General features: G+C 38.3%; 1 protein-coding gene across 4 annotated transcripts in view; it reads left to right on the top strand.

The window, feature by feature from the left end:
• Positions 1 to 22347, top strand: part of tbxas1 (thromboxane A synthase 1 (platelet)) — an 88341-nt gene that overhangs the window by 27563 nt on the left and 38431 nt on the right. For all 4 annotated transcript variants that reach the window (XM_036584704.1, XM_036584700.1, XM_036584703.1 and 1 more), the window contains exons 3-5: positions 3169 to 3262; positions 14888 to 14940; positions 19174 to 19270. In XM_036584704.1, coding sequence (XP_036440597.1) covers positions 3169 to 3262; positions 14888 to 14940; positions 19174 to 19270 — 244 coding nt within the window. The remainder of the gene's footprint in view (positions 1 to 3168; positions 3263 to 14887; positions 14941 to 19173; positions 19271 to 22347) is intronic.

The raw sequence follows: 22347 nt of genomic DNA on the forward strand, positions 1-22347 counted from the left end.
TTGACTTTTTTTACAGTAGATTATGATGATTGTTTTATCGATGGGACTTACACGTTTCTCTACATCAGAGACAACATGCTGCTAGAACTTGTTCATGAAGATGTAGATCTGCTGTTAACTGTCTTAAGTACATCATAAGTCCATTAGTGAAATCTGCTCCCATTGCTGACGCAGGCATTCAGCTGTTCTCAGGGTTGGGATATAATGTGGAATACGTACTCAGAATACAGAATTAAGTATCTGTATTCAGTTCAAGTTACATTTTGTAAAGGCAGTATTCAGGATACAGTTAAGTTTTAAATATATAGGAGAATACTTTTAGAATACTTTTTTACTTTTACCCATGAAAATTAAAAAATACATACTGTAAAGATGTAAACAGCTTCTTTACAAACACTGAAGTTCCTGCTAAAGCCTGAGTAGACTGATAAATCAGTGTTAGGAGTTTTTAATCTCAACATTACTGAAGTCTTGATGGAACTGAACAGTCTTCTCTGTAGTGGACATATTCAAGTGATAAGCTTAGCATTGATGTTGAGCTGCACTCATGCATGCGTTTTGTGGCCAGTTACATACATTTCATTAACTGAAAATCACACAGCTACTCACGTTATAGTCACATTTGCAAGATTTTGTAATTGAGATATGGTGAATTGTTTGCTTAGTTTAAGAGATGATAAAGATGATAAAGAGAGGATTGGGGGAGCAGCAGTGGACTGATGCAGATAATAAGAGCCAAAATAATGTTGAGAATTTTGCAACCCCATTTAAATAAGATAATAATTTCTTGAAACATGTTAAGAGAAGATTTGCATGAAGAAAACTGCCAACGAGGAACAGCGAGAAACAGTGTGCATTAAATAAAAATTACAACAGCAGTTTTTCCCATGTGCCTTATCAATATGCATTCTAAATGTATTCTAAATGTATTCTGAATGCATTAATTTTAATGTGTTGTAATGGAATATTTTCCTGAATACATTTAGGACAGTGTATTCAGTATTCAGCCATCACTACCTTTTTAAAGTATTATGCCCAACATTGACTGCACTCATTCAGCTTGTGTAATTTCCTAGTTTGAAATATACTTCGGATGCAAAAACACAAACGCAAATACAGTGTGTTTTTCTTCTAGTGAAGCTGTATCAGATAAAAGAACAAATGTCAGTTTGTTTACATAGAGAGTTTCTTTCGGTCAACAAACTGCCAAATACATATGTACATAATAAATGAACAGTCTGACTGGCTGCACTGCTGTTTGGCATGTATAGTCATATGCAAACATTTGGACGCCTCTGGTCAAGTTGCATGTTGTTGTGAAAACAAGTTACACATCCTCTACAGAGAACACACTCCTGCACATTTTAATGCACACTTACTGTTTATTTGCTGAAGTTAACATATTGGAAAAATAAAATACATAATCTTATGGCACATTTTATATTTTCCACCATAGCAATTGTGCTCTAAACTAAGCTGACATATAAACGTATATCCACTTATTCAGCCTACAGTAGTATAGCTTTGCCCTTTCTCACTGAAGTTCTAAGGGGTGTTTCAGCCTGGACTGCTTTTTGAAGGAGGCAGCCAACAATGAGGCAACAATACAGGGCAGCCAATCAGAACAGAACTTATTTACATACAGTCTAAAAGGGACAAAGACAGCCTGTTGAATTCTAAGGGATAAAAAGGTTGGAAAATGGTCATGTAAAAGTGAATTGTGACTTTTTTTTCAGCGCTGTAGCCGCAACTAGTCATTCTTTCTAACTAAGACCAAGCCAGTTCTGGTCTAGACAGTTTTGCTAGCTAGTTATCAAGCAAACATTATGCAAGTGCTGTATTAACACTTGCTGCTCACTCTCCTGCTGTCTCTGTCACCCCACACACCCCCCCTTCCCATTTGAAAATGATTATGAACAATAACAATGCTAAACATTTTTAGTGAGTTGAAATATAATTGGGTGGGTATTTATATCGTTTATATACCTAAATGCACTGGGATGAGTTAGAGTGGCGTTAATCTTCTCACTAATGCTCTTGGGGCTGATTACTATCAAATCCTCAAATCCTCACAGTGTTCCAATATCTAGTGTAAAGCCTTCTTAGAAGAGTAGAAGCTGTTACTGCAGTAAAGGGAGGACAAACTGCTACCCTTCACTTCAGAAGAAATGTTGAATAAGCAAGTGTCTGCAAACTTTTGTACGTATGGTTTACATTGCAATGAGTGGAACAAGTGGCAACCCACAGAGCCTTAAATAAATACTGTCTAACTGTAGTTGAAGTTCACTTGGCTGATTGCTTAATGAAGGCTCATTTGAAACTTCTCAAGCTGGAGCAAACACCATGCTAGTTGACCTGTCGTCTCCTACAACTCAGCTTCAAAGTGTTGCTCTAAAAATGTTGGTTTTCAAGGACTGGTGTGTCAGCAGAAGCAGCGCTCATGCATAATGCAGCCCTCCTCTTTCAGACATGAAGGAAACGCACCATTCCTCTGCGCTCACAGATCCCTCATGTGTCATAATGATGCTGGGCTGTTTGTGTGAGGTGCTGCTTAAACAGCAAATCCACGCCATTAGAGCCTTTAATATCAGCTGGAACATTAATACATCTGTATAACTTAAATAACAGACTTGTTTTTTTCTCTCTCTCTCTTTTCTCTGCAGTTATTTCATCTGATCTACTTTCCTTTCCGTTCTTTTCTTAGAATTGGCTTTTTTGTCTTCGATCAACGCACTCACTTACTCTCTCTCTGTCTTTATTCCCCCCCATATGTCTTTCTCTCTCTCTTTCTGTCTCACTTGTTCTCTCACTCTCTCTCTCTTTCTGTTTACACTCTTTCTCTTTCTCTCTTGTCTGCCTCTCTCACTCCCTCTCAAATGCTCTTTCGTTCTCTCCCTCACTTTGTCTCTTGCTCCCTCACTTTTGCTCTTGTCTCGCTCTCTCCCTCTCTATTTACACCTTCTGTCGCTCACTCATTTCTCTTTCTCTCTCTCTCTCTCTCTCTCTCTCTCTCTTTCTCTTTCTCTCTCTCTCTTTCTCTCTCTCTCTGTCTCTCACTCACTCACTCACTCACCACTCTCTTTCTCCTCCATTTCCCTTATAAACAGCACACAAACACAACTGTTCAGTAAAACTCTCTCTCTCTCTCTCTCTCTCTCTCTCTCACAGGTATTCAATCTACCCATTCTCTGTGTTGCAGCAATGTGGGATCAGACACCCCAAACCAGCCCCTTTCTTTGGAAACCTGATGCTGTTTCGACATGTAAGGCTGCTTCTGATTCATTTCACATTTTTCTAAAGGACATCGGCTCGTGACACCTACTCCAATTTCCGTGCTGTTGCAGGCTGTAAAAGTGCCTTTTGTATTCCAGAGGCATGAGACATTATTACGAAAATGTTGTTTATTCTGTTTATATATTTATGTTCATGCTCAACAACTTCACGCTCACAGGCGCATGCACACACACACACACACACACACACACACACACACACACACACACACACACAGACACCCCACACACGGCCTCACCACACACCCAAAGGCTAAAAAAAACAGCCTGTTTCTCAAAACTACAGTAACTGCACTTCATTAAATTTGTTCATTAAAGATGGCTCAGAAGTAATGACTTCTAATACCATGTGATTTCCAAACAGATTACTCTTAGTTTAATTGCTTTACTTGTAGGATGAATATGTAAAAGGGGGAAGATGAGTGGGTGGGTTTAATATTACTGAATTAATGCTTCAGCTTTATGCTGTCCTGCATGCTCTTTTTTCTGTGGGACTGTTTGAATAATAAAGAGGCAGCTTTGATTATTCAGGCCCTGAATGTGTCACAGCCACCACATCACATGTAACGTTGCAGCTGACATATCTCTGCCATGCATTTTCATGATGTCAAAGATGCATGATGTCAAATGAAGTTGATTAGTATTAGAGAGGAGAAAATAGACAAGCCTTGAATGCTGTATGCTGCTATCTAGTCTTCTAATGCCAGACATGATCTCATGACGAGAACATATATCTGGGGACAACCTGTTAAAGTACCCCTAAAGCCATAAATTAAATTGGCATATAATTTGTTAAATATTTTATGTATGATTGCTATGTGCATTAAGCTACTAAAATAGCTGTTTAGGCCTTATGGCTAAGCTAACGTTAGCTTATAGTGCTAACAAGAATGCTGAAGCAAAAGTAGCTCAAGCAAAAACAGCATCAAACAAATACACACATTTACTCACTCAGATTTGAGTGTTTATTCTCTATACTTGTGTCACTGAGCCTTCAGTGGGCTGAAATGAACCTGCATGATGGTGTGTTAAGCTTTTTAGGCTTTCTGGCTAAGCTAACGTTAGCTTCTAATGCTAAAAAAAATATTGAAGCAAAGGTAGCTCAAACAGCTCCACACAAATACACACATTTACTCACTCAGATTTGAGTCTTTATTCTTTAAACTTGCTTCAGTGAAGCTTCAGTGAGTCGGAATGAACCTATGCGGTGGAGTGTGGAGCTGTGCAAGCTCAATGCTACCTGCTGCCAAAACAGCTACACACTGTATTCGACAGCTTTGGAATATAGATTTGACACTGTTATAATTTTAAATATCAATATAATTTGTCTTTAAATTATTCTTTATCTAGCTTACTGAACAGTCCAAACATCTTAATGGAAGATACATTAGCACAGCCATGTTCTGTAGCTGTAAGCAAGTTTCCTGTTGCCACGTAATAATCCGCATATTAGCATGTTTTCACCATTTTTTTGTTTTTCATTTTTTAACACAGTTTGGAAATACCTTCTGCCCTTTACAGTATGTTGAAAATTTCACAATGAATGGCCTGATAGAAACAACCTAAAATAAGTTGGAATAAAATCTTTTTACATTAACTTCCATTAAAAGTTACAAACATTTTGTTTCTTCTTCTATGAAGTTACTGTTCTGGAGAGACAAGGTTTTTGTCCGACAGTGATAATATTTTAGTATACTGGTTCAAGCTCATTCAAAAAACAATGAGAAAAGAAATACTAACAGCTACTTACATCAGAACTGCAAGCAGATTTTTTTGTGCACTGAAATGCACAAAACAGTCAGCATTACTCAACAGATCAGAAGGCGACAAAAACAAATAAATATTTTTGTATATTTATTTTTTGTTTACACACCTAAAACACAGTACTTGGTTTGAGAGCAGTCTTAATGTTTGATGCAATTTTACAGGCTTGTAGTTCAGGATTAGTTTGGGTGTAGTTTTTGAGTAGTATTTGAGCTCATTAAGTTTCAAGCAGTCTGTGCTGGCAAAGTAGTGTCGTTTCTCTGACACTGCGTGTATGAAAAATATTATCTTCTATGAATAATATATCTTCTGTCATCACAGCTCTTAACAATGTGTTTATCATGGAAACTCATTGCGATAACGATGAAACTACAATTTATTGTGCAGCCCTACTTCACACTCAGTTTCTGTACAAGTAGTTCTATATTCCAATCTACATTTAGCCTAAAATTTCTCATGGCTGCCCTAAGATATTCTTGTTATGAGAGCATGTCTGGCACTGTGAGACTGTTATCAAGCACAAGGTTTACAAAGACTGATATGTGTAGAAGTAAACTAAACTAAATTTAGCCCCGTAATACGACATGCACAGTGATATCCTGAATGAACTAACACTTATTATTTACTGTGTTTCCTAATGTCACCTCTTGTGGATGTATGAACTAAATTTACTTTCTGATTGCATTCAGCTGCCTATTTGTGATCCATAACCTAACCCCCAAACCTACTAACCCTTTTAAGTTATTATGGTTGTTTATATATTATTGTCATTTCTATACATCTACATGCATACATACATACATACATCATCTAAACCGCTTATCCTTCTGGATCGCGGTGGGGTGCTGGAGCCTATCCCAGCTGTCACTGGGCGGAAGGCAGGATACACCCTGGACAGGTCGCCAGTCCATCGCAGGGCATACATCTACATATAGTTATGTAATGAGTTACATTTATATTCAGTTTACATTCAGTATCAATAGGTTCGATTCTGCACTTCTGCCATTTTTCTATCTAATTCAATGTCAAAAATGACAAAAATAAGGCACAAATTGACAGAATGTTTTTTCGGTAACACTTTGAATGTCACCTTTGTAAGCATCTATAAACATATTTATAACATGTTATAATAAATTCATAAGGCATTATAAACATGGTTATAAATATTTATGAAAAAGAATTACACTGGATTACACTTTATAGCCATGTTTATTATACATTATCAGTTGTTAATATAATGCATTACAAATAGTGTTAATAACATGTTATAATGTCAGTGCCAAAGAAGTCAGTCCCAGCTTGGAGAGTGTAAAGTAAACACAAATACCAAGCTAACGCTGGTGTACATTACCTTTCCCACATTGGGTAAAACACTGATGGCAGCACTAGTTTAAACTCTGCGGTTTGAAGCCTGTAATGTGCTTTATTATGTATGTTTTAGTGTTTCAGTAAATCCTTCAGTAAATACTTCAACTTGAAGCCACACTCTTAACACTGGAGGAGGCTTTAGTACAGTACGCTTCACTTTACTTAGAGCGGACAAATACGACTTATGAGCTCTTATAATTTGTTATGATCAATACTTATAATGCATTAACAATTCATAATGCATAATAAACATGGCTATAACGTATAGTGCATTTTTCTAAATATTTATAGCTATGTTTATAATGTCTTATGAATGTATAATAAAATGTTATGAATGTGTTTATAGATGCTTACAAAGGTGACATTCATAGAAAGTGTTACCAAAATATCTCATCCCCTACTTACAAACACAAATGTGGTATCAACTGAAAGTTTAAGATCCGCACTTTTGACAGAATTTCTTTGCTTTTTTCAGTATATGCTGAGATGACAAATAAATATCAAATTACAGCATGCTTTTGTTACAGCTTCTGAGGGTTAACACTCACCCAAACCTTAAACTTGAGTTTAGCTCAAGCTTAATTCTTTGTTAGGCTGAGAGGAGTTGAAGCAGCTGAAGCAGCTTCTGCTGCTCTTGTGCAGCCCAGGCCCTGATTACATTCACAGATCAATATGTTTCTGTCAGGCAGCCTTGGTGGGCTGGACGGCTTGTCGTTTATGGGCCTCACGTCTCTGTATCTTTCTGTCGCTCTGTTATGACAGGATTGCCTCTTCGTGCTCTGTTTTTTCTTCTCTTTCTTCCTTACAGCTGCCTGTCAGTTCAGAGAAGAGAAGAGCTTTATTGGCATGGTCATTCAGATATAGCTGTCTGTCTGTTTATGGTTCTGTTGGTCTACCTGTCTTACTATCTGTATGTCTATCTCGCTATCTGTATATCCAGTTCTGCGTTTACAGTACTGTGCAAAAGTCAGACACCACCCTTTCATTTATTTAGTGTCCGATCCAAACAGCCATTAAGTTAATAATGAATTAATAAAATTAAGTTAAACTAATTAATTAGCGTAATTAAGTTAAACTAAATTACAACAGAAAAATTAATTACACAGAAGCCTCAACAACTAATTATAATATCAGTTGTTTCAGTATTTAGTGTGTTCACTCTTTACCTTTATTACAGCTTCCAAATTTGTAGGGACATGTTTATACGCCTCAAGTTTAGTTCTAGAAGTTAGTTGCATTTTTTGCTTCTCACTCTCCAAACACATTCAATGTTTTTGAGCTCTGAGATCTACCAGCAGCTTCTTTGTTTCATTTGTAAATTTTCTTTTTTCCTTTTGTATATTTCCTTTCTTTGCCATGATCCAGTTAATCCCAAACACATTCTGTGATGTTAAAGTCTGGGCTCTGGAGTGGTCAGTCCATTGTTCTGAGAACAACAGCAGCTTATTTGTTGAATTTGCATTTTTTTTTCCTTTTTGTCTGTTTCATTTTCTCAGTAACAGCTTTTTGTCAGCTACACATCCTTTCAGACTTCTAGTGCTGAGTTGTTGTGTCACAGTAGAAGGATGGACGGAAACCTGTGGATTTTTTCAGATGTGAAGCAAGAGTGGAGCTTTATTTTCACCCAAAGATGAAAGCTTTAAGTACTGTTTATCTTGGTTGACGTTTTTGGTGGTCTACCAGGTCTTGTGCAGTTGTTAGGGCCCTTTCTCCCTGTATATTTTTTTTTAAATCTCATGTTTTTTCACCTGTTTTCTTTTGTCATTCCCCTTCCTTATGCAAGTGGATTATCTTGTATCTGATATTTTCAGAAACATCTCTTGAAATATGGACAACTTGTACTTTGTGACCATTTTGACTAGAAATTAAATAAATGGAAGGTGGTCTCTGTGTTTTGCACAGTACTATATCTGCCTGTCTCTGCATTTCTGTCTTTCTCTCTATCTGTCTGTCTGTCTGTGTATCACTCTGTCTATCTGTCCACGTGTCACTTTCAGTTTTTGTTCTTTTATCTTTTAAACTGCTTTCAAAGGTGGTGAAGCAATGAATGAATATTCACTTTACTTTGTCTTGCACAATTATTGTGCATCTATGTGAATTGAAGGATATGGGCTTCAAGTGTGTGTCAGTATGTGCATGTATTTTAGCACGTGTCAGCTCACAAACAGTCTCTTGAGTCTTGCTCTCGCAGAATTCTCTGACCCAATTCTAGGGGCCATCCTCTGAGCCAAGTCTTGTATGTGTGTGTGAAAGGAGGAGATTGAGTGAGGAAACAAGTGTGTGTGTGTGTGTGTGTGTGTGTGTGTGTGTTAACAACAGTGAGAATGAACACAGTCCCACCCCAAGCATCAGGTGACAGGTATTTCACATTGTACAGAAGGAAGGGAACAAGTACATATAGTTAGGAATGAGCAGTTAGGAAAAAGTGTGTTGAAGAAAAGAATGATGCAAAGTGGTCAGAAGACTTGATGGCAAGAAAATGTGCAAAATGCACAACAGCAGAAAAAACGTATCTCTGTAATTTTAACTTTTTTACATCATTTCAGCACTGCAGCATGAAATGTTTACATTATGTGAAAATTTCATGATGAATACACCAACAGAAATGCTCCAAAACTGCTTGAAATACAATTTCTTTCCATGAACTTAGACAGAAGGTAAAAAACATTTTTCCTTCTCTTGGAAAGTTACATATTTTTTTTTGGACAGAAAACGATATGTTCTGTGTCTTCAGAACAGGGCAGCAAAACATCATTCGTCTAACAACAGCAAACATCAAGGAAGCAGATCTTAACTGTAGTCAGGCTAAAACAGCCATGTTGTTGCCTTCCATGCCTGCATTGTCTAAAATGGCTGACCACAGTATTCAGCTACACAGTGAAGTTTTGTTAATTTTTATTGTCATAATGGGAACACGGCTCTCATTTGCCTGCCATCATGCCTAATAAGGCCCTTCTGCAATGCTGTGTTTGAAATGCAGTGGGTTGTGATGAGCAGGTTTTGGGAAAAATATCTAATTGCATTTTTTCTAACTGAAATTGCAATTTAATTAGCAATTATTTTTTATATTATGAATGAATGAATGTACAGGCCTGTTTTTTGACCAAGAAGACCAGAATATCCATTTTTTCTGGCTTGAGGCTTGAACATTGAGCGATGTAAGTAGGTTAAATTTTCTCTTGTCAAGATTGTTGATAATATAGGACATAACAAAAATTGCAGCTCTTACAATTTGCAAATTGCGCTCTTTTAAATTGTGATTTTGCTAAAAGATTAATCTTTCCGCTCTAGGTTGGGGACGTAATCAATTGATTGTACATCTCCCAAGCCCATAAGTCGGACAACTAAGGTATCATTCATGAGGTCAAAGACCAGATGAAGTTGCTCTAAAGATTCAGTCCGTGCGGTTGGGAAATATGAATCACTTTGAGGAAAAGGACCAGCTAAATGACAGAGTGTCTATGATGGGAGGAGAGGGAGATATAAGAGAAATAAACACAGACAGGGTGACAGAGAGAATGAAACAACCAAGAAAGAAAGACAGGAGGATAGAGTGAGACATGTTGAGAATGTTGGTCATTACCATTGCTTTGTCTCTCTGTATCTATCTCAATCTCTATCTCTCTTACTCTGTCTCTCTGTCTCTTTCTCACTCTCACTCCCAATCCACAACAGCACATTAGCAAAATACACTCCATTACAAAATATAACACTCGTGGAGGTGATATTAGGTCAATTTAGAGCCCCAAACATCCTCCCTGCAGTCTCACAAACTGACACATTCTCATGTATGGTGTATACACACACACACACACACACACACACACACACACACACACCTTGCTCTCTCTCCCGCTCCAGCTCTGTTGCTCTCTCTTGTTGTCCTGTCTTGCATGTTTAATAAAGGTCCATGCACAGTAGCTGTCACAGTGTTCACACTGTGCCACTCAGACACATAAGAAGCCATTAGAAAGATGAACAATATAAGAAAACCTTTTTGAACATCAAGGACAAACCGTGCACTAGCAAAATAACTGAAAGTAGCTAATCTTCTTTTTAAGAGAATTCCAATAGGACCAACTTTAGAATGCAGCCTGTCTGCTTCAGTCAGGCCCGCTTTATTGATCTTCCCCATCTGTGATGAATCCTCAATTAGGCCTGTGGCAGACTGCGGGGAACGACCCATTCATTTGGGTTTAGCTATGCTGCACTGGATTATGTTCATGACTAGCTCAAGAATATTACAGACAATTTATTCTACTTACAGACCCATATACAACATTTTTAATGTCTGTTACTCCATTTATAACAATTTTGTGGGTTTATGTATCCAAAACAGTCATAATTCATTTGTACATGACCATTTTACAAGATCTCTTTATCCCTTAGAATTAAACAGGACTAATATAAAGAAATTTGACAATGTTTTGTTCTTTTTCCAAGTGAAAATAAGTATGCATTCACTACAGGGAGCATTTTTTGGAACGTTTTAATGCACAGTTACTGTTCATTTGCTAAATCTACTAAATAACATGGGGGGGGGGGCACATTTTATATTTTATGCTTTTTTCTGTTTGTTAAATAAATAATAAAATGACTAAAATGAGCAGAAAATGTCATAATTAAGATTTTTTACTGTAGAGGATGTGTTAACCTTATTTTCACTTAGAAAATCAACAAGTCATTTGACTGGTTGTATTCAAACTTTGCGTATGACTGTGTATAAACATCCTCTGTACTGATTGGCTGCCCTGTATTTTGTTCAAAATGCCTTCCAGGCTGAAACACTCTTTGTGTTTTTAGTATGAATGGGCGGGGCTAAACTTCTGTAGTTTAGGCAGATATAGGTAGACGTGTTTTTACGACATCACAAAACAAAAAATTCCAAATGGGCTGTTTTTGCCTTGCATTTCCCATATATGTGCTAGATGGACTGTGAAGTGAATAGTGTGTTTCAAAATTATAAGGCAGGCTTACACAGTGAAACTTTCACACAACTAGTTGAATGTTGTGAGTCACCTGCAGCATAATTTCTGTGGAATTCAGAAACAACCCAAGTTGCACACAACACATTTGATTAATCCACTAGTTAACCAGTTATTTATTTATTCATTTAATTTTATTTTTTAATACACCACATTGTAACAATGTCATAAAGGCATCTACAAGGTGTATTTTATCTATCTATCTATCTATCTATCTATGTATATATATGAATATATATATATGAATTTTGTGTATATATATTATATATATATATATATATATATATATATATATATATATATATATGAATTTTTTTCTACAGAATTCAGCCACTGAGATGTGAACAATGTCATTCAGAGTGGTTTGATGTGAAATGGTTCGTTGTATAGAAGACTTAAACTTCTTTACAGTGTTGGAACCACCAGTAAACTTACATGTGTCTTTTGAGTGGTAAATCTGAAAAAATACATGTGGCCTACATGTACCTCTTTTTAAAAGTATGTTTTAGGCTAAAACCTTACCGCAAAACTGTCATAAAAGCTATCATAAAACAATGTCTCAGTTTCTGTGAGGACAGTTTTATGAGAAATTATTCATCAGATGTCTGGTTCCTATCAGCACCACTGTGGGCAATTCTGACTGTAAATTTCTCCAGAACAGACATTTTGAAAAATCTGTAGAATTCCCTGAAAAGGGTTCCAACCCTTTTTGCTTAGAGTACACATTTTTTTACTCAAAAAGTAACATTCAGGATCATTTTTGAATACTCAAAATGTATTCAAATACAGTAATAGGTAACTATAATAGTAACTTAAATACATGGACTCCTTCTGTCACATGTGCAGCCTACACTCAGGGAGATACACGCACAAATGCACAGATCTGCTCTTCTTCCAAATGACAGAACAGTAATAAAAGGCTTGGGGAGAGGAGATCAGGACAAAAGGGCACACCCCACTGCTTAATACTCACTGAGGAATGGACACACACACACATCACTGCCTAATGCCCACCAGGGAGACTGTAGGAATGGCATTGGCCAGCATCTCTGGGTAGAAAGGGGGAGGGCAGAGGGCATGGTGCCAGCACTGTCCGCTCCTTCATTAGCTCTGAGATGGGAGAGTCAAAGACCGCCATGCATACAAAATCAGCTGTGTGTGCGTGTGCGAGCGCATTTGTGTGAGATGAGTGTTTATTTACTTTTGCCAATTTTAAGTTACTTGCCTCAAAATTGATAAATCAAACATTGTCTATATTCTTCAAAGCTATGGATGAACGTCTTCCATCATTTCCGAGAAATAAATGCTTAGATTTGTCACTGCACTCTCAGCGCAGAATCCCCCAAAACAAATCCTCAGAAATCCTCAGGAGTCGTCTTGCAGTTTTGAGTCCAGTATCTACTCTGCACTGACCCCTAGTGGCTGACCACAGCTTTCAAAACCTGACCGCTCTCCCCATTCTCTCATCTGCTTTTCTGCAATCCTCTGCATCAAACTGCCTCAGCGAACACCTGTCACATCCCTCTTTTAAACCCACTTTACAGTGGCGGTGCTCCCAATATGGCCTTACAGATGTTTCAGTGTGCTTCATCACTTGCAGTGTCAGCCATTATTGTTTTACCCTTGAGAAAGAGGATAAAATGAAATTAAGGTGGCTCATAAAGGTCAACTAACAGATTTCCTGGTTTTCTCAAAAGTTTTTTTATGTTGTTGGATGCTTTTTGGATGACTTTATTTCATTTTTCAATTTCCATATAGTGCAGCTTGTATCACAGTGTGCCGAGCTGCTTGCCCTGAACCCTGGATTATGATGAAATCTGAAATATTAAAGAGCGTACATTGACCTTGGTGTAGAGAGGTGAGCAATGTCATGTGACTGCAGGTGATTGATAAAAGCAGATTAAACAGCAAGACAACACGAGAGTAATTACTGACGCTGCACATGAATATTTGTGAATATGCTAATCTTTGCAAAAGTGCCCACCCACTGAGAACAAAAGAAATTAATGTTCATCAGCTCCCTCTCTGGCTCCTATCCTCCCTTCCCTCTTGTTCTCTCTCTCTTTCTCTCATACATGCTGTGTCTTGTTCTCTTCTCTCTTCCTTTTCTGTTTCTTTTATTTCTATTGCATTATTTGCAACATGCAATCAGTGTAATTACAGTGGTAATCATTTTCATCACTAACCACTGCAGACTGCGCAGATCAGAGCAGGAAAGGTGTGACAGGATCTTGTACAATACGTACTGTTATTGTAGTACAAGGCAAGGCCTTGAGGTGAAGACATTGGTTTTTCTTTTACTACAGATAAAGGAAGCAGAAAATGCGTGACTTTGGAATGAAAGTGCTGTAATGCTATTTAACTACTTATATACACTCCTTATATACGCTACTCATACATACACAGACTTCATCATACATATGCCCTGTGTGTGTGTGTGTGTGTGTGTGTGTGTGTGTGTGTGTGTGTACAGGAAAAATGCACAAAACATATTTAACAGAAAATTAGACAGAATATACAAACAAAACCTTGTATCTCCAAAATGATAACTTTACAGGAAAAGGAAAAAGACTTTACTTTTAATGTAAGTCAATGGGACCAGACTTTTTTTACAAGTCATTTTTGGCCAATTCTTTTCACCCAGTCATCATGAAATTCACACACAATGTAAAGGCCAAAAGACATTTTCAAATTATGTCAAAGAACTGAAATTCACAAAAAATGGACATACAGGTTTTGTCCCGACAGCAGCAATATATATAGATAGACATTTTTCCAGTTCAGTCTTAGAAATTGTTTTTTATTTTCTGCTTCTCACAGTCCAAGAATAATGAATGGTGTTGAGATTTGGGCTTTACCAGCAGCTTCTTTGTTTGATTTGCAATAATTTTGAATAAGATTTAAGCAGTGCAATTGCATTGTGTAAAATTAATTTTCTAAACTTAATTCCAGCCTATTATTAACCTCAGTAATAAAAAGTTAAATTGTTTACCCTTTCAGTATTACAGAACGTAGATTTTGTAATGTGCAAAAAAGCATTCTGTTTGTACCTGACAGTGTAGGTTACCCTGTTTTGTATGATTAATAAAAATATGAAAACAATGACTCTCTCTCTCTCTCTCTCTCTCTCTCTCTCTCTCTCTCTCTCTCTCTCTCTCTCACACACACACACACATATATACACAGACACACATACACACACCATGCACAGTGAACTTAGCTTTGTTTTTCAAGGACTGTGCTCTAAGAGTTATTAAGCTGTCAGTCAGCTGTCACGCTCTCGTTGAAGAAACAGCAAAGCTGGGCAGCAGCTTCAGTGTTACTAACACAGACAGCACAAACACAAACTAATACACATTCTCAAGCTTTCACACACCCAGGTTTCATCACTCAAAGTACATTTCTCTTGGTGATTATGTTATATATATCCTCTGTGGCATGTGCACATTGTAATTGTGTTTTTCCACTTGCTTGCAGGGTTTCTTCGATGCCCACAAAGACCTGATTAACCAGTATGGAAGAGTATGTGGGTAAGTCAGCCCAGAATGGAAGGTACTTACTGCAGACCACTGACACTTCAGTGTTTTCCATGAAATGAGTAATTATATCAGTTATAACACATATGGGTGGCCTTTTATATGTGTCTTTCAGGCCAGTTGTTGAACATTTTTCAAAAAAATGAATTATTCTCATCATTTCAGAAGTGCACTTGTGAGAATGTGGCTACAATTGGAATTCAGCAAGAATTCTTAGAGATAAAAAACAAATCAGAGAGAGAGATTTGTCTGCTCCAATTTTGAGTTTTTAGAGATTTTTGGGTCTTCTAAATAATACCCAGCTAGTTCAAAGGGTGCATATCAATCCTAAATGTTTTATTCAGTCGTTTCTGTCTTTTTTAGTCTTTTTAAACAGCTTAATTCTAGTGATTTCTCTAGCTCCCCCTAAAGCTTGAACAACCAAACCTAGCTACAGGCATGTGGCCCATTTTCTCCAAACTGCTCTTGTTCTTACAATTTTAAAGCCACGGCACCAAACTTTTATATGGGGCTCGAGGCTGTTGGCCCAGAATAAGGCTCTGTTTTCCATACGGATGGCCTCACTTCTGTTCCATCCCTTTCATCGCTTCTTTTTCAATCCAAAGACCTTCATCAATTTTTAAAAGTCTCCTTCCTACTGTTTTTCTCATGTTTTTTTACTCAGGTTTGATAAGTTGGCTTCTAACTATCATTCTAGTTTTTATGCTGAAACTTTCCTGCCAGATACACGTGCCTGTCTGCACTCGGTGTTCTCTTCTTTATGCACACTAACAGGGTAACAGTGTACTCTCCAGGACTTTTTCATAATCAGGCAGTGATAGCTGCTCACAGAGCTTCTAGTGTGTTTTGATTTAGCTCTGCCCTGTGCGATGGGCAGCGAGATTAGCTCATGTTTGATACCGCCGCCCGCTGCACAGAGATCAAAGGAGAAAGGGAGGCACCAGGCTCGCTGTGTTCAATACGAGCCAAGCGGAGGATCTGAGAGGGAAGGGCCGAGAGGGAGGGGAGCTGGATTTAGTGCTCGGACCGGAAAAGGCGGGGGGGGCAAGTCGGAAACGTGTGGATATATGTCAAAAGACATTACTACAGCTTTCAATTAGAGTAATCCAACAGCCTGAGACTGCTCCCAAAAAATCAAAGCCTTTGAAATATATATCACTGTACTGCACTCTGAGTTATGCACTTGTCAGCTTCCAGTACATGATTATCAGCCATCAAAGGCTGAGGTTAATAGAGGGAGGTGTCATAGAAATTTCAGCACTTCGAGAATCACTCGGCCTATGCTGACCAGAGAACATGGAGGCTCTTCTGTCACTTTTGGATAAAAGGTAGAATTTGTTTTCCCTAACTACATTTTTTAAATGCTATTTTTTGGAAACATTCTAGAGGGAATTTGGGATTTATGAGTGTGAAGTGCCTTTTTAGACTTTAAAGAACCTCCACATAATACAAACATTCTTAGAAGAGCCCCGAAATTGGTAAAGAACTATTATATTATGTGAACCATTAAAAGTTCCTCACATTAATGCATTAGTGCTTCACATTAATGCATTAGTGGTCTTATAGTTTCAGGATGTCTAGATCTGCTTAGATTTATATAGCCCTATAGTTTTCGGACTTCTAGAAGAACTCGGATTATATGGTCTTAAAGTTTCAGGATCTCTAGATCTGCGAGGATTTGGATAAAAGTTTAGGATAGCCTTAAAGTTTCAGTACTTCTAGAACCACTCGGCTTATATAGTCTTATAGTTTCAACACTTCAAGAGCCACTTAACCTTATATAGCCTTATAGTTTCAGTACTTCTAGAACTGCTCAGGCTTATATAGTTCTAAAGATGCAGCACTTCTAGAACCACTTGGCTTGTATAGTTCTATAGTTTAAGCACTTCTAGAACCACTTAAGCTTATATAGCCTTATAGTTTCAATGCATCTAGAACCACTTGGGCTTATAAAGTCCTATAATGTCAGAACTTCTAGAACCACTCAGCTTATATAGTCCTGTAGTGTCAGCACATCTACAACCAGTCGGCTTGTATAGTTATATAGTTTCAGCACTTCTAGAACCACTTAAGCTTATATAGCCTTATAATTTCAGCACTTCTACAACCACTTGGGCTTATATTGTCCTATAGTTTCAGCACTTTTAGAACCAGTTGGCTTATATAGTTCTATAGTTTCAGCAGTTCTTGAATTACTCGGCTATAGCCTTATAGTTTAAGCACTTCTCAAACCACTCAGGCTTATATAATCCTATAGTTTCAGCGCTTCTAAAAATACTCAGTTCATATAGTCCTATAGTGTCAGCACTTCTTTAACCACTTAATCTTAAATAGCCTTATAGTTTCAGCAATTGTGAGACCACATGGGCTTATACAGTCCTATAGTTTAGGCTCTTCTAGAACCTCTTAAGCTTACATAGCCTCATAGTTTCATCACTTTTAGTAACACTTAAGCTTATATAGGCCTATAGTTTTTCAGCGCTTCTATAACAACTCAGACTATGCTGACCAGCAAAAATGGAGATTTTGGTTTGGAGGTAGAATGTGTTTGCCCTGACTACATTTTTCAGCTACTGTTTTTTGGAAACATCTTGAACAGTCTGGCTGCTGACCAGAAGCTGCAAGCATTCGTAAAGAAGCTTTCTTCCCAGTGTGAAGAAAAGCATTGCCACAGATTGCAGGGCTTCTGGGATCACTGCCATGGCATCTTGGCCATTGGGCATTTCTGTACCCAAGGGATTCAGACTCTCTACAGAGCACACTTTAAGACTACTAGCAGACCATTAGAACAGGTGCACTCATAGACAAACTGCTAACGACTTCAGTGTTTATGTCCTTCTGGTCTAATAAGGTCTGTGGAGTGTAAATTTGAATAGAATGAAAGCCTATTCACTAGCGATATAAACTATGGCCTCTGCATAACAAGAAGCTTCTGAAGATTATATGGTCTGGTGTATTTCGTTGTTTTAGTTTTTGCCTGTAAGGTTTTGTATCCAATTATCGCTGCTTAATAAAGATGTCCAATTATCTACTTTTTCCTGCGAAACTCATTCTCATTAAAAAAGGCCAGTTAATAAGCACAAGTTTCCATATAGGGAGAGGAGAATGTCCCAGAACACACACATCCATTCAAGCATACACACACACACACACACACACACACAAGATCATTTTTACAACATTATTTATATGAATGAGCCACAGCTCAACACGTAATCATGAACAGAAAGCCAGAACCTAGACATAACCTCAGCAAAGCCACATTTTGGGGAGCTCACTTTGGCACTAACATGAAGCATGAGTAAGGCAAGCATTTATCCAGTGGCCTGGATGAGATGTCAAAGAGATGGTGAAGAGGCTGGGTCTCTCAGGGGCTTACAGCGTTAGACTGGGTGTATGAGGGATAGAGAGAGAAAAAACTCTGGGCCAGATGTACATATGAGTGCAGGTGCAGTGCAAAGTGCGCCTTTATGGAACCACAATATTTGTCCACGATGCATCTGAAATTAAGGTTTATTTGACAAACAGTGCATAGCCCCACCCACAAACTGCTCACTTGTGAGGCACAGGGTTTAAAAAGCAGAGTGAAATAATGAAGCTGTCAACAAGCTCAGGACAAAAACAGAAAATGAAAGCTAGCAAAGCAATAGTGGTGGTAATAAATAAAGTTCTTTCCCTCTAAAACGTTCTGCAGACCATATAATTTTACTCCAACTAAGAAAATTGTTTGCGAAATGATAACATGGTGAAATGATAGTGTTACAGGAAGTGTCTCAACAACACGTCTTTTGAGACCCTAATGCAAGAAAAGTTTGTGGAGAAAAATCCATGTAAAATCAGACGCTGCAAGTTGCTCAAACTTCAGTAAATGGAGCGGAATGTGTAATCAGCCACACATGTAGTATCTCCACCCACGCTTTGGACAGCCCTCCCTCAAATGTATATGCGCATTTTACATTTTGTCATGCACATGGCCCAGAAACTATGCATTTAGAATTGTGCGACAGTTTCGTACATGACACACTGGCAGAATGTGTCTGATTTGCACCCGAAACTGGCGCAAAAAACTCAGTACAGCAGGTCCGCTATGTTTACATGATGCATGTTGTTCACTTGTCTGTTGTTATTGCCATAAAATCTAATGGAGCCCTGTTTCTTATTCATGTATTCCTCTGTTTGTGTGTGTGCGCACGCGTGTGTGTGTGTGTGTGTGTTGATTATTTCCAGTTATTATCTAGGCAGACGGCCAGTGGTGGTGGTAGCTGACCCAGACATGCTCAGGCAGATTATGGTGAAGGAGTTCCATAAGTTCCCCAACAGAATGGTGAGTACTATTTACATATTCACGCACACACACACACATACGCATATGCAATGTCAGACATCCAAATTTATTGAATTGTATGCACTTCCATTCAAAAATGTGGAATCACTTGTGAAGTTCATTCTCAATGTTGTCCAGCTTTATTAGTTACAATCGAATTGTCTTTCATCATCATTTCTTTTTACAACTTCCTAAAAAATTGCTTTGAAATATGTAAAATATAGAACATGCATCTACAACAGAATTGTTTGTACAAATGTTTGAACATCTCCAGTCATATTACATGTTTTGTTGATTTTCTGAAAAAGTGAAAATAAATTAACACATTCTTTAAAGGGAACAGACTTTATTTATTAGTTATTTAAGTTTAACGTTTGTGGAAAAAAATAAGATTTGCTATAACTTTCTGAAAAATATTCTTATTTTATAGTAACATTGTTGGTATCATTGTCTTTTTTCTTCTTGTTTTCTGATCAAATCGGGACAATTTTTGTCTTGAAAATGTGCAAAACACACACACACACACACACACACACAAGCACATACACACATACATGCACACCCACGTTCAGTGATATTCAATTATTGCATCTCAGAGACTTTCAGAGACCCCTCCCCCCTTTGCCCTCGGACTGTACAAATGCCCTATTGGTCAGCATGTATGTTAATCGGGTTTTACATGGCCATTCTTTAAGAGTGGTTTCACTGAGGCTCAGCTCAGCCTCGCTAAGGAAATAGAGCTTGTTAATCGCCCCCTCTAGTGCAGTACTGACCACCTATGGAGATGTCTTCTCAGTAACTCCAACCTGTCATGGAAACATGCATCAACACTGCACTGGGTCGCACTAATAAGATACCAGTAATGTTTGTTTAAGAAAGCATCACATTTCATAATATGATTATTTTATACAACAACCATACAAACAGCAGTATGGGGCTGCTATAGAGAGATATAACCCCATGGCTTATAGCACTTAAATAGCAGAGGGTAATGTTGCAGCCTTGTATGTTGGACATTGGGGCACTAATCCCTGTTTGGTTAGTAAATAGTTTGTAACAATAAGTTTGCTTTGCTGAAAAACACAATTACACTGTCTCCTTACAACGTCTGTACATGGGCATGAAAAAAACAATATATATAATAAATCCTGTTCTCCACCTTTAGTGCATGGAGGAAGAACCAGTAGTTGTGTGCATAGCGAGAGGCTTCAGTGTGGCTAGAGTTGGAGCACCGCAGAGCTCCGCCAGGCCAGTGAGGTCACTGCTAATGATCACATGACTTATTTATCAAAGCACAGGGGCAGGTCTGGAGCTAGCCTTGGTCTGTGAGCAGAGTCTGCTGGATAATGCCAAAGGGGAATGATGACAGCAGGACCAAATCAATACTGAGACCTGGTGCAGCACTGCACCTCGAGCATGCCTTTTCCATGTTTAAAAAACCCAGTAGTTTATAAATACCATATCTCAGCCAGTGACCCACTCAGTGCTCTGCTGTGTGACTTGGGTCAGCGCAGTGAAAATGGCTGTGTGTATGTGTGTGTAAGTTTTACTGTGCAGCTCACAATACGCGCACCATCTGTGACAGACAGCGGGAGAAAACTCATAAAGTGGATCACCATGGCAGCCCAGAAACAAACACAATGTGTTGGCTTCTGTGCACAAAAATAAATACTGTACATTTCCATCTTCAGATATGCACACAAACGCACACACACGCACATGCACAGATTTCTAATCTGATCAGCAGCTGAAGCACCACTCTGCTCTGCTGCCTGGGCTTGGTTGTCTTTACTAGACTTCCTGTCTCGTTCTCACACAGTAGACCTGGCCAGCACGGCACAGACTAACAGATGGACAATTGCTTTAATTAACCATATTAAGCCAGGCTGAGCTATTAGTGGAGGGAAAGTAAAGTTCACTCTTAAAAGAACAAGCTTCAGACAGAACCCCTGTGGAGCAATCCCTTTAGTGTCAGAGAGATTCTGTAATGGATTATAGAGGTCAGGATAACCATGGTTTTGCTTGGCTCATTTGGGCTAGCCTTTGGGTCACTTCATCTTAATCACAGCATGCCTTTCAAAGGCAGGAGGACATACCTTTCCGTGGTGCAAATGTAGAGCACAGTGGAAGGGCAAAAATATTAAGACATGAGGATCACTGATTGCACTGTTTAATCCTAATTCTGTTGCAATGAACTGACCACTATAATTTTGCACTGTTCCTATAACAGCTTCCAGACCTCCTTAAATTCATTTGTTATTAAAACTTTCTTGCTAGTATTGTTCCTCAGACTACGTAAGAGCTTGTATGCACTGAAACTGGGCGTTCTAAAACCTCAAGGTCATAGATTAAGTAAAGAAGTCTATGCCTCACTGTGTATTCTTCCCCATAGACTTATTGGATTGAAAAAGCTAACTAAATATTTTCAACACTCCTTATATGGTACCATCATACACTGCTATCAGCACCTCAGCAACCAGCTGGGATACAATAAAAATGGCTTAGCAACACCACAGCAACAACTTGGAATAGGACAGCAACAGCCTAGCAACACCTGAGCAACTGCTTGGGATAGCATAGAAACATCCTAGCAACATCTTAACACCTACCTGGGATACCATAGAAATGGCCTAGCAACACCTTAACAACCACCTGGGATACCATAGCACTGACTTAGCCACACCTTATCAAACTCCTGGGATAGCACAGCACCGACCTAGCAACAACTTAACGACCACCTGGGATACCATAGCAACCACCGAACAACTACCAAGCAATGCCCGAGAACAAGATGGAATACCATAGCAACCATGTAGCAACACCATAGCAACTACCTGGAATTACAAAATGAACTCAGTTAAGTTATCAGTAACAATCAACAGTGTTCTGCGGCTGCTTTAACTTTTAAAGTGTTACTATCCTGTCAAAGTAAAGTTGGAGGGAGAAGAGTAGGAGCTTTTTTTCTGAAGTCACTTCAGGCGTTTTGATTTTTATATTATTATACCACTAAAAACAGGTTATTAAGTTTTTCCTTCTTTTACCATCAATTTTATAAAGCTAGGTGCAAATGTAGGCAT

Source organism: Colossoma macropomum, unplaced genomic scaffold, assembly GCF_904425465.1.
Source record: "Colossoma macropomum unplaced genomic scaffold, Colossoma_macropomum, whole genome shotgun sequence".
Lineage (NCBI taxonomy): Eukaryota > Metazoa > Chordata > Actinopteri > Characiformes > Serrasalmidae > Colossoma > Colossoma macropomum.